The 15,920-nt window shown below is 35.7% G+C and overlaps 2 protein-coding genes across 6 annotated transcripts; one reads left to right on the top strand and one right to left on the bottom strand.

The window, feature by feature from the left end:
• Nucleotides 1-2,893: 2,893 nt before the first annotated feature.
• Nucleotides 2,894-8,806, bottom strand: LOC132183301 (protease Do-like 8, chloroplastic). Of its 4 annotated transcripts, none has more exons than XM_059596703.1 (13): nt 8,496-8,806; nt 7,931-8,061; nt 7,040-7,122; nt 6,797-6,895; nt 6,507-6,573; nt 5,840-5,915; nt 5,677-5,743; nt 5,269-5,486; nt 4,789-4,856; nt 4,368-4,447; nt 4,009-4,095; nt 3,761-3,868; nt 2,894-3,347 (listed from the first exon to the last, which is right to left on the bottom strand). In XM_059596703.1, the coding sequence occupies exons 1-13, from the start codon at nt 8,681-8,683 to the stop codon at nt 3,219-3,221; spliced, it is 1,401 nt and encodes a 466-aa protein (XP_059452686.1). In that variant the 5' UTR covers nt 8,684-8,806; the 3' UTR covers nt 2,894-3,218. The 4 variants fall into 4 exon arrangements, with proteins under 4 accessions (XP_059452686.1, XP_059452688.1, XP_059452687.1 ...); XM_059596705.1 differs by having other exon boundaries at nt 7,942-8,061; nt 8,496-8,631; XM_059596704.1 differs by having other exon boundaries at nt 7,040-7,117; nt 8,496-8,631.
• Nucleotides 8,807-9,530: 724 nt separating this feature from the next.
• LOC132181136 (DExH-box ATP-dependent RNA helicase DExH18, mitochondrial) lies at nt 9,531-15,423 on the top strand. Of its 2 annotated transcripts, XM_059594219.1 has the most exons (5): nt 9,531-9,647; nt 9,891-12,175; nt 13,547-13,612; nt 13,875-13,925; nt 15,087-15,423. In XM_059594219.1, exons 1-3 carry the CDS (start codon nt 9,624-9,626, stop codon nt 13,599-13,601), a joined length of 2,364 nt encoding a protein of 787 aa, XP_059450202.1. In that variant the 5' UTR covers nt 9,531-9,623; the 3' UTR covers nt 13,602-13,612; nt 13,875-13,925; nt 15,087-15,423. The 2 variants fall into 2 exon arrangements, with proteins under 2 accessions (XP_059450202.1, XP_059450201.1); XM_059594218.1 differs by having other exon boundaries at nt 9,537-12,175.
• Nucleotides 15,424-15,920: the final 497 nt, after the last annotated feature.

Consider the following 15,920-nt stretch of genomic DNA (forward strand, 5'->3'; position numbering starts at 1 on the left):
TCTCGACATTTTTTTTAGTGGGAGCTATTGTCTTTATTTAAGTAGCCGTTATGCTAATGTGGCTAGTCAAGTTATCTGGGTTATTTTCGTTGAGTCGAATCACCTGTATTTGTTTAGTTCCTTTGTTTTGGCCTTCGTGGTACCAAGCTTGGTTTTTCATTTTTTATTTTGTCCCAATATGACAAAAGAAATTAACCGAAGAAATCAGCAATATATAATCAAACGAAATTTAGTGAAATTTTAGAATTTGGTGACGTGAACTCTAATTAATTGTCTTGGAAATCTTTTAACAATACAATAAGCCATTTCTCTACATTATAATCAAATTAAGATATGTAAATAGTTCAAGCAATTGTCAAATATACCCTTCTTGTTTGATAAATATTCATTCACACCAAACCATGAAGACACAATCCACCTTATTTTTCTAATAGCTTGCCATTTTAGTCTCAAGCAAAGAGATGGCACGAGTCAATCCCTTTGATTTTATGGACATTGGAATATGAAATTTCTCAATTTCAAAAAATTTCGGTACCCACCGAGTCACCGACCCCGGTTTTGAGATGCGGCAGTTCTTCCAATGGAAGGACAAAGACGTATTTGCACATGCCAACTAGAATTTTGCTACCCAATAGCCATGGGCATTTTCGTATTTGCATGACTAAGCTAGGAAGAATTCCCCATTGAAGACAAAGGGGCAGCTCACCGTGCCCAATATTTATTTATTTTTTATTTTTTGGAAAAAAGAGAATTGCTTCAGTTTCCTAACCATGTCTGCTACAGGGACGACAGGCAATTAGAATTAAATAAATGGGTGAAGATCTTTGAATCAAAGCCCTCGTGTGAAGCCTTTCTTGTCTGTTCCTTAACCTAGGGCTTTGAACCCTTGCTTACGACACAAGTTTAAGTCAAACTCTTCTAACCTCTTTCTATGTGAGCATTAACCCACCTAATTAACCAAAAAACCATTGTCCAATGTATAAAGTTGTTGACTAATCCAATGGTTTCTAATATCTTTAACTTAATTAGCACCATAAATTAGGAGTATATATGTGTAATTCCATTATTAATTCCACGTTTTACATATTTATGCAGTATTTAAAAGGACAAATTACACTGACCTTTAGTTTTTAATTATTTTTTTTATTTTGTTAAAATTAAACTTTTAAATTTTTAAGCATTTTTAATCATTACCCAAAAATTAAAGAAATTAAAGCTTTCGAGGTAGTGGTCAACAATTACAACAATGATAATATATTAGCTCAATTATCAAGTTGCAATTGAAATTCAACTGTTATAATTAATTAAAGAGGATAATATACCTTAATTAAAAGGTTTTTACAGTCACACTTTCGATGTATTGAATCATATATTGGGACTATCTGATACAAAGGCTGAGGGCAATCTCTTGAAAGCTGAAAGCAACCCTACCCTCCGTCAATATATATTTATATATAATCTCCCAATAAACATAATTGCTTAACAGATAATAAAGCTTATCTAAACAAATAAATATATAATAAAGCTTCAATCATAGTATAATTTTTCGTTGTCTGGCCTGGAAAACTGTCAATGAAAAACTACAAAGAGTTTATTTTTTAAAATACATAGAAAAAGGATGGGGAATTTGGATTCAACTGCCAGATTATTGGGACAAGTATAATATCGGTTTGATTGTGAAGTTTAACATTCTAATATTGTGTTTAGAGATCGGAAGCAAGCGAAAGAAAAGACAACACGGAAACAAAACTGGACTAGACAAATAATATGATCCATGATATATTTATATAAATTATTCCTTTTTTCACCATTTTTTTTAAAAATATATATATATATTTTTGTGTGGACTGGTTCACAAGAGACCTAGTTTAGAAAAACTGTGTGCTGGAATGAGTTGATTGGCCATAATAATTAGTGATGATGGGAGAATTTACATTATAATTAGTGATAAATTCTTCTTAATATAATAGTAAATAATGATGATGAAAATCATGAAATATTGAAGATGATATGTAATTAAAAAAAAAAAAAAAAGTGTACCGATTTAATAACATTGTATGCTATTCTCGCTTTACATGCTAACAGTAGCGGAGTCAGACAATTGATATAGGGGGTGCTGCTAAAATTTTTTTGAGGGTGCCGAGTGATAACTTGTATAAGTAGGAGAGATTTTTTTTAAAATTTTTTTTATTTCTTTGGGGGTGTCGTGGCCTCAAGTGGCTCCGCCCCTCCATGTTGAAATCAAAATTTTTTATTTCTTTCAATTCAAAAGTTTTCCGAACCCTGTTTAATTCTTCTGGTCCTTCGTCAAACGAAGCAGCTCATGGATTTGTAAGGGCAGCTGAAATTACGGAGGTTGATAGAATTTGGATGGAAGAAGTCCCAGAGGTTGTCCATGATATAGTTGTTTTAGAGCAATCTGCTCTTATTGTTTAGAGCTGTTTTAGCTCTTGGTATTTAGAGCTTTATGCTCTAGATGTTGTATTTCCCCAGAATGAGATCAGTCGTTTATTCAAAAAAAAAAAAAAAAAACATAATTTCAAAACAGTTGTATTGAGTTAAAAACCTTATTCTAAATTTACCCATATTTTAGTTAAATATTTTACGAGTTGAGCTTCAATTACAAAAATTGTTATTAAAATATTAATTAAATAATTAAATTCATAATTTTTTATCAACCTAAACTCCATTCTCATTGGTAGAAAACGTAGGAAAAATCTCATTCTTTTTTCAACATGTGGTAATTGATGATGAAGTTTCCATGGGCATCTGTCCTACTAATTAGCAGTCTAATCACATGTTAATTAAATATATGGATAATCTCCAGGTAAGAAGTAAGAACAAAGCCAAAAACATATAATAGCAGTAGAAGAACCGCACCAAGACAGTAACATAAAACATCATCGTCACCATCAAACAAAACCCCATGTTTGCATCAATTCATACTCAAGTTGTTGGACTATTAAATTACACCAATTCAGAAAATGCTTAAACCCTAGATGGCCTAGCCAATTTGAAGAGGAAAAAAAAATGCTTAATAGTCTGGTAAAGGTCAGAGTACCACAATTACTATAACTTTTTAGAAGAAAAATAGTCTTAACTTTGTTTTTTTTTTTTTTTAGACATTCCGAATCAACCTGCAACTTCACAATATCAGAAAAGAAAAATGAAATCAGAATATCTTGTAAAATCAATATCAATATATATCAATCTCCTTGTCACGAACTCCTTTCCTCTAATACTATAGGCAGCTCCACATTTTCATTGCCTCTGAGAATCTTCAAGACTACTTTATCTCCCACATTATAGTCATCCCACACTTTGTACAGATCCGCTTTGCTTTTAACCTGATTATAGGATGCATATGAGTGATTAACAAATACATTACGCTTTTAGCCAAATCTCACGAGTACCAATTGCATATTAGCAGAAAGCAGTTCTACTTATGTTTCACATGAGTTCTGCTCTTCAGGCTGGCAGACCCAGAAGACTTGAAACTAGGTTTGATTAAATATTTAAACTTAAGGTTCTTAAGCTTCCATAATCTTAGTGCGTACCAAGAAAAAACCTATGAACTTTAAACGGGCTATAAATTGATTTTGGTCCAAACTTTTCTACAATAGCACTCTATGTACAAAACATTTTTGAAGGATAACTTAACTTTAATAACATGCAGAAAGTTAATCTTGCTTCTTAATTATAAAAGCAGCATAGAATGCATAAATAGAAAGGAGAACAGTTTCAGCAAGAGAGAGCTCACAGATTTGTTGTCAACTGCAACAATGATATCCCCAAGTACTATATTACCAGCAAAACCTCTTGTGGTTGGTAATAGCCCAGCCTTTGCTGCAAGACTGTTTCCAGGAACCTACAGCAGCATATTGTTAGCTTGGGAAACTATAAATGATCGGGGATCAACTATCAGATGAGAAATGTTGATTTTAGGATAAGGGAATAGCACATAGGGAAATTCTATCATTATGCAAATTCAATACTCTGAGAGGATACCAGAAGAATGAGAGCTCCATTCCGAATGTTAAGTTGATTTGCAACTAGGTCTGGAGCAATCTCCAGATTCAAACCAGCTCGGACAGCCTAAGATGGAGAAGCAATGAGATAGGAATTATAAGAAAGGTATGTAACTGTTATAGCATTTCTGATGAAACAGAAACAAAAAGCTTCACTATTTGCCATGTTGTGATCCTTTGTTCACAAAGGCAAGTTCATGCTGAATAAACAAACTAAATTGTTAAAGTAAATAAATTTACAAGAAAATAATATTTCAATAAAGTTTCACATAGGTGGAAGTTGGTTAGGTCTTAGGTGCAGATATTTTCTAGCGAATCATAATTAGAAAGGACACTTACTTTGCCAAACTGGATCAACTGAGGTATAATCTTGAGTACAGTGGAGGAAGGGATGGCAAAACCTACACCTGCTGATGTCCCTGCCATACCAAGAACAAAAGTGAAAAAATCTAAAAATTACAGGAAGTAGTTCCTCCAAAGATATATGTTGCGCATAGATGGTGTTCATTGACACCAAATAGAGGTCACACAGTCACTCCATTAAAAAATAACTTGCATAGACCTAGAAGTTAACAAAGTGGAATGCACCTCAAATATTGATGAAATCAATATGCAGGATTCCAATAGTTTTTCTTATTAAATCACAAAGTATCTTAGGCTGCTGCTTAATGCTCTTTGTTTTCATATTGTGACATGGAATTGCTGCATATATAAGGAAATTTACCTGTCAGATTATTAATAAAATAAATGAAAAACTTACCTGTCTGAGTGAATATTGCAGTATTAATCCCAATCAAATTTCCTTTAGAATTCAGTAGAGGACCTCCACTGCCATGGTCATAATAAGAAGCATCAGGAAGTGCACTAGTTACAATGAATATGAATATCTCGTTGATGCAAAGAAATATTTTTTTCTCACTAGTTTTAAGTTCCAGCACCTCTGATTTCTAATGAGGGAAGAAAGGGTAATGCTAGATACAACATTTTTTATCTCATAATGTTGACGTAACAGTACAAACCAACCCTTGATGTTTTTTTTTTAAAAAAATAAGGATTGATCCAAGGGTTGATTTGTATTGCCATGTCAGCATTGTGTAATGCTTGTAAGATAAAAATGCAGCATCTAGCATTACTTGGGGAGAAATGCATCCAATGAGATACTCCTTGAGGCACAAAGGCAAAGGAAGGAGAAATGATTTTTTTAATGAAGATATTTGGAGGAGAATGTTCCCTGACTGACCTGTTCCCTGGATTAATGGCTGCATCTGTTTGAACTCCTCCACCAATTGTGACTCCAGTTTGACTAAAAATGTCTCGATTTAGTCCACTAATAACTCCAACAGTAAGTGTATGATCAAATCCAAATGGATTCCCAATTGCTAAACACTGCTGCCCAACTCTTAGAGAAGATGACTGCCCCACGTTAATTGGCCTCAACAGATCTTCAGAGGCTTCTATCTAGCATTTTTAAGATATTAATACTTCACTAAGAATTGCAATGCTAGTTGCAATCAAATTGAACCGACCACAACCCTCTATTGGGGTTTAGGTCTCGCAAGCGCAAGAGAAGAAATTGACACTAGGATATGCATAAGCAAACTTTATGAGAAAGAATATTATGAAAAAGAAGTTTCATCAGAAAAACTACCTTCAAGACAGCAAGATCCTTCGCACGATCAGCACCAATTAATTTACCCTCAAAATTCTTTTGGACCCTTCAACAAGAGTAATCATAGAAAATAAGTACAATAGATAGAGCACAAACATAATTCAACTTAGTACTATATACAAAAAAAATTTGTAAATCTCACCCTTCCGATGCTAGAATATTAACTCGTGCAACAACCTGCCCGGGACTTGGATTTTTAGAAAGGGCATTACCAATTACTGCAATAGAAGAACAGAATGGTTAACTTGAGAGTTCACACACAGTGTATGAACTTAATATGATTAACTTAAGATTAGAATCAGGTTAATATCTGAATAAAGTCCACATAATAGTACATTGAGAGCATATTTTATTCCAAAAAATCCAACCTTCAGAGAATGCACTCAAATTTTTTAACAAAAGCTTCAAATGGAGAGCATACTGAAGAATGCATTATGTTGCTCATGAAGAACCTGATAGCAGTTCTTGATCAATTATAAGATTTAACAATACGGGAAGAGTAAAAGCAAATAGATATCGTATTAGGAAGAATGATAGCAAATGTAGATTAATAACAATTTACAAATTAATGCAGTGTGATGTTCTGGTTAAATCAAGTATGAGCTCACTACTAAAATGGAAAGCCCTATGTATGTAGCTAACATCATTCAATGAAAAGGATAATTGGCAAATAAATTCTTTTGTTTTGTTCTTGAGCTCACTACTATTAGGGCAAGCCCTATATATATAGCTAACAAAATTCATGAAAAGGATCATTGCAAAATAAATTCATTTGTTTAGTGCTTGTCAATTCACTCACTATCTCTTACCATGATAGTTTGTTACAACGTGCCCTTGTCTGTCCCAAACTACACCAGAACCATTTCCTTCAGGAATCTGTCAATATCAATAACACAAATTATATGTTCTGCCACCCTGTTTTATACTTATAAGAATGCGAAGATGTTGTATTACATGGAGAACTATATGCTTAATTTAGCAGAAAAGTTCTAGAGCAAGCTGTCTAGTTTTATTAGTTTCCTTCTTGATACTGGCACAAAGCAATACATCCTTCTTTTCTTTGTAAGTAAATGAAGCAATTCTTCAACTTCTAAAATACCTCAACCACACCAGTTACATTAAGTTGAGGACGCAGTGTCACATCAAAAATGTTGACAACAGAGTATGTGTTCTTCTCAAAGAGTTGGACAATTCTTTCCTGCAAATAACATACATCAATTAACCTACCATAAAGATCAGTACATTGTAGCACATAAAAAATCACATTTCTTTTTTTTACTTGGCGATTCATGAATCCTTAAAACACGAATAAGAACAACAAGAAATAGCTAAAGATGAATACCTCAACAGGGAAGAGTGAGGTAGTAGGAAAAACTGGTGGAGTGACTTCTTCAACTGTCACAGTTGGATCCCCTGAAGCCTGTGCTGTATATCCACAGGTAATTGAGTTATCAGAGGAAGTTAATAAGTAAGAAAGTCCTCCTCAAAAAATTGAAACCAAATACTTTGCTGCATGTTATGTTCTCTGTTAGAATTGTCGTGGACTATGAAATTTTTTGAAAAGTAAAGAGAAAAGGGAGAGAAAACAAAACACATAGAATTTACATGATTTGGCAATATGCCTACGTCCATTGGACTGAGCGGCTAATTTCACTATGTTGAAAAAGAATAGGGTTACATCATATATATATATATATATACCCTAACTTGTACATTTACATTCCCAATATATCCTTACCCCCACACTGCTTTACCTATTATTCGAACCTGGCATAACAAACTAAAATTAAGCCGCAAGGGGTCACATGGGCTCTGCTCTGCTCGTGTGGCCTTTATACTAGTGACCAATGTTACTTCAGAATATGAGTCCCCATCTCTTAACATTCACAAACTTTGGATTGGTTATAACTGAAGGACCACCCTGAGTTATGTTCTATACTGATCAAAATTTTCATTTTTCCTTCCAAAATCTCAATTACACAAATGTCATATTTAGTGACATAGGATGTAGAGGATGCAGTTAGGGCTCAGCACTAGATACAATTCTAGCCATAGAGCTCACCATCCTTCTAATGACACCCAATACATTTGGTGTCTCTTTGAAATTCTAATGACACCCAATAGGAATACACCGGTTGAACAACATTAATGACAAACACAATTAAAGCATACAATTCGAGGCCTCAAACAAATTGCTAGTCTAACAATGATCGCAAAGGTGAACCGTGCGGACCTGATAAGTACCTTGAAGAAGGATGATAACAGGAGTACATGAATAAACTTGCAAACAGAATCCGCCGAGTTGTGACTGGAATACTGTTGCACATAGTACTGTCCAAATTCTTTGAGTGGCCTCTAACACTCCTAAAACCATCAAAGATTCAAAGGGACAAAAATCAAAATCCTCAAAACATATTCTCGGAACCAACATTAAAATTGTAATGTAGCTTCAGTGACTTCATACAAAATATCCACCTTGGTCAAAGAACACCAATGTTAACAATATTGCAGAAAGATGGCTACAAAACTAAAAAAAAAAAAAAAAGTAAAAAAGAAAACATGTTTATTACCAGCTTGACCCAAAAATCAAAATGGGGTTCATAGAATTAGTACATATAACAATTTGGACATGTGTGCATTATGAGTTCCTCACACTTGCTATATACAGTTGTAAATAAACATTTAAATGCGAATACTGATACTTCAATCACAACCCAGTAACAAAATTAGAAAGAAAAACCACATTTACCACATGATAAGTTATTTGCACTAAAGAAAAAGCTAGTGGAAGAGCAAACCTTTGAATTGAAATGGGTTGGGAAGGAACGTCACCGTTGGAGGAATCATTGTGGTGAGGCTGAGAATGGGAGCAAACGGAGGAGGATATGCCGTCGAAGCAGAGCTGACGCCGACCCAAGTGGCGGCTTAAAACACAGATTGCATGAGATTGGAGAGGCCAAGAATTGAATGCTAACAATTGCATCATAAAATTACAATAATTTTTCAAAAGCTTAAAAACCCAAGAAAACCAAATTTTAGTGCTGGTGATTATTAGTGTTATTATGTACTACTTGGCTGTGTAGTATGTAAAGTTTAAGAATCATAGAGATAGATAAGAGATGGTTGGAGGCTCGGAGATCCTCACTGTTCTGGTTGCCACTGTTCTCAATGAAATTACAAGAGTACTCCCGTGCAAATACGAATTTTCTAGTTTACCACTGAGGCTCCCATTTATTTGTTTGAATGTAAAATGCTTTTTTTTTTTTTTTTATTATTATTTTTATACATACCTTTATTAAGAAAGGGAAAACGAGATTCAAATTAGTAACTTTTATTTTATAAATTGTGATTTATAGTTGATTGAACTACTTTTTAAAGACAATGTAAAATACATTTCTAACCAAAAAGTAAAGTGAAAAAAAAAAAAAAAACCCCTTAATGGCCCAATTTCTCATTGTGACTTTATTTTATACATTAGAACAATTAGACGAAGATAAAATAGAAGTGTAGCATTTCTCTTTATAATTTCAGATCTTTGATATGCACAAATGGATGTGGGAGGAGGCCATACTCTACATATAATATAATATTCATAGAGGGTCCTAATTCGCCTATAGATTTTTTTTTTTTTTTTTTTTGTAAGGAATTCGCCTATAGATTTGATTCTTGAACAATCTGAATTTCAAACAAGCCATGGAACCAGCCCGGTTTTATCCGGGTCAAATCAAAGAATTGCCACCCTAACCCGACGTTTCTGTTTACTAGTTCTGTAGCTTTCTGTCACAGCCCACGAGCCCAATAGCTCCATTTCGTGGGCACAAATAAATCCATTCGAGCTTTACGCATCCGAACCCGGTTTTCAGCTTTGGACTGGAGAATTCGAGTGCTCGAAGTAATCAATACCCAGACAAAAATTTCGCAGAAAAATGAGACACAACATTGTCACAGAGGTAAGCTGCGATCCAAACCTTCCTTTTCGGTTCCTGTTTTTTGGTTCTTAATATACATCGCTACATCAAAATTGATGCCAATCACCATCACCGCCGCTCTACCATTCAGGTGTGCTTATTTGGGTTTAAATGATGTCTCTGTTTCGTATTTGTAAACCTAAGAAATATGCTTCTAGGGTTAGGGTTTTGTTATTGAACCAATCTTTCTCTTCTTTTGGACAATATGATCGTTTGGTTTCCCAGAATCACCAGTTCAGTCCAGTTTTAGATGTCCCAAACCGGCCATTTTCGACGGGTTTGATTAGCCTAGTTCGTTCTAAATTACCCTCACAAAGCGTGAAGTTCACGGGCTCTGACACCCTTTATGCGAAACCATTTTCGTCGTTCTCAGAGAGCAAGGATAATGGTGTATGCAATTCAACAGTGGTGGAATCAGAATGTGACTTTGTCGCGGACGTGGGGAAAAGTGTTGAGTTGGATAATGTAGATGACGGTTGTGTTAGTGTTAGTGGTTCAGCTAGTGTTGATGAAGGGGATGGTGTAGACGATGGTAGTGTTAGTGATTCTATGGTGGTTGAATTGGAAAATGGAAATAACGATGTTGGTTTTGAGACAAGTGGGGGTTACATGCACGTTGCGTCGCAGAATCCTGTTGAATTGTATCGTACGCTAAGAGATGCTGAGAAGGCTGCAAAGCAGACACGGTGTGATTGGGATACAATGCAAGAAATATTCCGTTACTTTAGGAATTCCGGTTGGGCGTCCAATCAGGCTCTCGCCATTTACATTGGCCTGTCGTTCTTTCCTACTGCTGTGCACAAGTTCCAGAACTTTTTCTTCAAGAAGTGCCCTGCTGATGTTTTTAAGTATGCAGTGTCGCTTGGTCCCTCGGATGATGCCATCAAGTTCCTGTTTCCTATATTTGTGGAGTATTGTTTGGAGGAGTTTCCTGATGAGATTAAGCGGTTTCAGGGTATGATTGAGTCGGCGGATCTCACAAAGCCCCACACTTGGTTTCCATTTGCACGTGCTATGAAGCGGAAGATAATATATCATTGTGGACCAACCAACAGTGGTAAAACGTACAATGCTCTGCAACGGTATATGGAAGCGAAGAAGGGTATCTATTGTAGTCCTCTCAGGTTGTTAGCTATGGAAGTCTTTGACAAGGTGAATGCTCTTGGGGTTTACTGTAGTCTACATACAGGGCAAGAAAAGAAATATGTCCCTTTTTCGAATCATATTGCTTGTACCGTGGAAATGGTATCGACAGACGATTTGTATGATGTGGCTGTTATTGATGAAATTCAGATGATGTCAGACCCATGTAGAGGTTATGCATGGACACGGGCATTGCTTGGATTGAAGGCGGATGAGATACATTTGTGTGGGGATCCAAGTGTTTTAAATATTGTTCGAAATATCTGTGCGGGCACTGGGGATGAGTTGCATGAGCATCATTATGAGAGATTTAAGCCATTGATGGTTGAAGCCAAGACCCTTTTGGGAGATCTTAAAAATGTTCGTTCTGGGGACTGTGTGGTTGCTTTTTCGAGGAGAGAGATATTTGAGGTTAAAATGGCAATTGAGAAGCAGACCAATCATCGCTGTTGTGTAATTTATGGTGCCTTACCACCAGAAACTCGTAGACATCAAGCTACTCTATTCAATGATCAAGATAATGAATTTGATGTGCTTGTTGCTAGTGACGCTGTGGGAATGGGGCTGAATCTCAATATTAGAAGGGTTGTTTTTAATAGCCTTTCAAAATACAATGGAGACAAGATTGTTCCAGTTCCAGCATCACAGGTGAAACAAATTGCTGGAAGAGCTGGTCGTAGAGGAAGCCGCTATCCGGATGGGCTCACAACAACCTTGCAGTTAGAAGATTTAGATTACTTGATTGAGTGTTTGAAGCAACCTTTTGAAGAAGTAAAGAAAGTCGGCCTCTTTCCTTTCTTTGAGCAGGTTGAGCTATTTGCTGGGCAACTCCATAATGTTACATTCTGCCAGCTGCTTGAAAAATTTGGTGAAAATTGTCGTCTGGATGGTTCATACTTTTTGTGTCGACATGATCATATAAAGAAGGTTGCGAATATGTTGGAGAAGGTGCAGGGATTATCACTGGAGGATCGTTTTAACTTTTGTTTTGCCCCAGTTAATATTAGAGACCCAAAAGCAATGTACCATCTGCTGAGGTTTGCTTCAGCATACAGTCAGAAGGTTCCTGTCAATATTGCAATGGGCATGCCAAAGGGTTCTGCTCGAAATGATGCAGAGCTCTTAGATCTCGAGACTAAGCATCAAGTGTTGTCTATGTATATGTGGTTATCACACCACTTCAAGCAGGAAACTTTTCCTTATGCGAAGAAGGCTGAGACAATGGCGACGGACATTGCTGACTTGTTGGGTCAATCTCTCACCAAAGCCAATTGGAAACCAGAATCAAGGCAGTCAGGGCAACCAAAGCCTCAACAGACGGAAGATGGAAATGAGAGGCCAAGGTCACTTGTCAAATTATATGAGAAGTAAGTACCTCAAATTATGATTCTGTTTGGGTTCATCTTGAACTGGCAGAGTTTTCAGTTTTATATTTTTAGGTTTTTTTCTTCTTTTAAATACAGGGAACAGTTTTCATGATTCTTCTTAAATAAGTCCTATCTGTTGTGGTTTTGGTCTAGCCTGTGGTTCTATATTTATATAACTCTGGTACTTGATTCATATGGCTATACATTATTAAATTTCAATTAGAACCTTATCAACTTGCGGTTTGCACACATGCATTCTCTGTAGAATGCCTTTAGTGGCAGCTGTAACAGGGTAGTTGTGGCCTGATGGTGGAGTTGATATAATTGTGGTGAAATGGGAATGATAGTGTGGCATTTGTCACATATGGAAGTGCCCTGATGTTGTGCCACTGGTGGTGGCGGCTGTGGCAGCAGTGTAAGGATGAAAGTAGTTGGTTGTGGTATAAGGGGTGATGCTAGTCTGGTGGTGGGCGGTGTCTGCTTGGATATGATAGTGTTGGTTGCCACTGGATTGTGGCGGTTGTCTTGATTATCTTTTTTTGGCAAATTTTAATGAAATATTTTATTATAGGTCATGTTTAGATATTTGTTGATGGTGGGTCTGGTGGTGACCCACCATGGGTCATCAGACCCATGGCCGTAGAGGATTTTTTCTAATTATTTTTAATTTTTTAATGAACAGTAATTTTGTATTTTTATTAGTTTCACAAGGGTATAAGGGACATTTCACCTATTAATCATCTGATTTAACCCTAAATCCTAATGGTAGGGGTGACATTGCAAGCTTTTAAAACATGGCGACCCGATATTGTAACTTTTAAAACTTTGAGGGTATGATTGCAAAAATGCTGACACATTAGGGGAGGTAAGTGAAGTTTTCTGAAATTGATTTAATTCTAGACATCTTGGGTGCCGCATGATGAATTAGGTATGTAGCCCCCGCTTGCTGATAGCTAATGGTTAATGCAACTATTTTTAGTCTCAAAAGCACATACACATTTTATTAGAAAGGGGAAAAGCCTTAATGTACATGGCATGTATACAAAGGCTATCTTAAAGACTACAATATGAAATTCATATAATATCCAGAATGTGCACATATTTATTTATATATGAATGTCTGTATGTATGCCCAGATAAAAAAAAAAAAAAAGGATGTCTGTACTATAGTATATATTGTCATGGCATGCCATATGTATGTTTGTATTAACTATAAAATGCATACATGAACTGATTCGCCTTTCTTCCTCCATGTACAAGTGTAGATATTGATGCCCATTCTTATTCTTTACCCTGAACGGAATTAATAGAAAAATGTAGTTATTTGGTTATTGTTTTATCTGAGTGCCAAATTCCTTTTCTGCCTTGCAGGAAAAGACTTGAAAAGTCTTTACAACATAAGAGCTTAGAGAAGGTAGTTGCATAGTTAAATTGCAGGTAATGATGCTGTTATGTCGCCCCATTCCATAATTTGGCTGCCTTATCTTCTTAAGTACATCGCCAACATGGGAGCCTTTTTTTCCTTTTCTTTTCTTTATATATTTTTTTTCCTCAATATATTTGGTTGTTAAAAAGTGCACATTATTTTTTACTATTTCTCACACCTGGTTCTTCTGCTTAGTTTTCACATGAACCTGTGAAGGTAACATATGCGATAGGTTTGTTATTATCCTAATACATGTTACATTATGTTTGGCAGGATGGGAAGCTGGAAGAGGGAATACGGGGGGAAAGGATAAAGGAAGCACAGGTAAAAAGGCATTTTTTTACCATTGTACCCTGGTTTGGATGGTTTATTGTGAGGTCAGACTTTGATTGATAACAGTTTTTCTTTCTCCTTCTTGTTTTTTCTTTTCAAAATAAAAATATTAACAAACAACCAAAAACATTAAATACTCAAAACTGCTTTCACTTTTATGTCATATCAAAACACTTTTTTTTAAAAAAAAAAACAAAATGCACCTTCTAAAAAGCATAGGTGTCATTCTTTTCGTCCAAGGGAAACCTTTTTTCTCTTTTTCATTTCGTTTCCCCACTGAAGATTGTTTTGGGAGGCAAGGGGGAGGTGGGGAGGATTCTGGGGGCGAGCGATGATTGTCTTGGCTTTGTACAAGTTTGTGACCCTTTGATCCCTCAAATTCTTTTTGATTTGATTGCCTTCCACTTTTTCATCTCTTCTATCAAATGTAAGGGTGGAAAAGCTATCTTGAGGGCTTGATCCTCACACCACACGTCATGCCAGTGTCTATTTTTGAAGACATCACCCACCTCAAAATCTAGTATAACTAGAGAGCTTCCCCGGCTTCTCTTGATATTTTTCTAAAGCCCCACACACCATACGTCTCATGAGGGAAAATTATGTGAAAGATAATATGTGACAGTAATCTAGGAAACAACAATTATTTCAATTAAAATATATTGAATCACAACAATATTAATATTTTCAATTCTGTTCCTATTGTAAGACTAATTTGTAAGGTGATGTTGGTGATGAAATGGAATTAATACGCTATGGGATGACCACTCTAAATGTGCCCTCTTAGGTGAAACTTTGTGACTGATGCTTCAATTCTCACATAATTACGCAGCACAATTTTATGACTTTGTGGCAGCTTTCTTACTATGCTTCACAGTATGTTTTGTAAAAAGAATTTTCATGGAGATCTTATTGTTTGTATTGATTCTTTCCTAAGCAACGCAGATATGATTTCCCGTAATGATTTTGGCTTTAAAATTGCATTATAGGCTAGATTAAAATATGATTCAGGAAAATACATTGAATCATTTTTCTTGTTCATCACAATCACTTTTGCCACAGATGCTGGTTGGTGAATAATTTTTCTGAAAATTGAGTGTATTGTATGGATTAGTGTCTTGGTTATGATTCATTAAGTTTTCATTCCTCTGGCAGATTTGTGGGAATCGTTGAAATCTACTGGTGAAGTTCTGGGTTTTGATGGAGGGAACTATTATTGCGTTCACTGGGTATATCTCCTTGTGCTTGCTGCCTGCTGATTTCCTCATATAGCTTTTACAATTGCCATGTTTAACGATGATATGCAACTGTGTGGGTAGGTAGACCTGAGTATGCGAAGTAAAACAATCGGCACCTCTTGGTTTGCTGGTTGTGTCAATTGAAAATTTTGTAGCGTTTAGGGAGGTACAGAAAATTAATAATGGCTGCTACTTAATTGAGCTCGATCAGCATTTTACAACCAAATTATATTCATAAAAACAAAAATTATTAATGGTTTTCTGCATTCAAATTGGTGCTAACCTTTTAAGATTTTGTTTAGGTGATTCATTGAGTAGCATATCATTAGCCAGCTTTTGCTTTCTGTAGGATGTATGTTTTGTATTATTCTTCTATTTTAATTGCTCGTTTCGTGATAAAACGCAGTTAGAAAGTTAGTTCCTGTTTTATCATTGAAAATATAGACGAATTAGAGATTAAAAATGCTAATTGGGTTACTAATTAGAGATTAAAATGAGAGAAATAGTCAAATCGATGTCTTCGCAAATCACAGGAAAACCCAATCATTTGAGCTGGATTTGGGCTTACTAGGCGCATTTTATCAGTTGTCTGATATTGGGTGAATCGGCTATCTGAGTTCCGAACTTGGTCCCTGTAATTTGGTTCCTTTTATATTGTTGGGACAGGAACGAAGAAAAGCCGAAAGGGCACTTCTGAAATGAATTTTATTGCTAATTGCCAAACGATGCCGTTTTAAGCATAGATGCGAGA

Source organism: Corylus avellana, chromosome ca5 (genome assembly GCF_901000735.1).
Source record: "Corylus avellana chromosome ca5, CavTom2PMs-1.0".
In the NCBI taxonomy this organism is placed as follows: domain Eukaryota; kingdom Viridiplantae; phylum Streptophyta; class Magnoliopsida; order Fagales; family Betulaceae; genus Corylus; species Corylus avellana.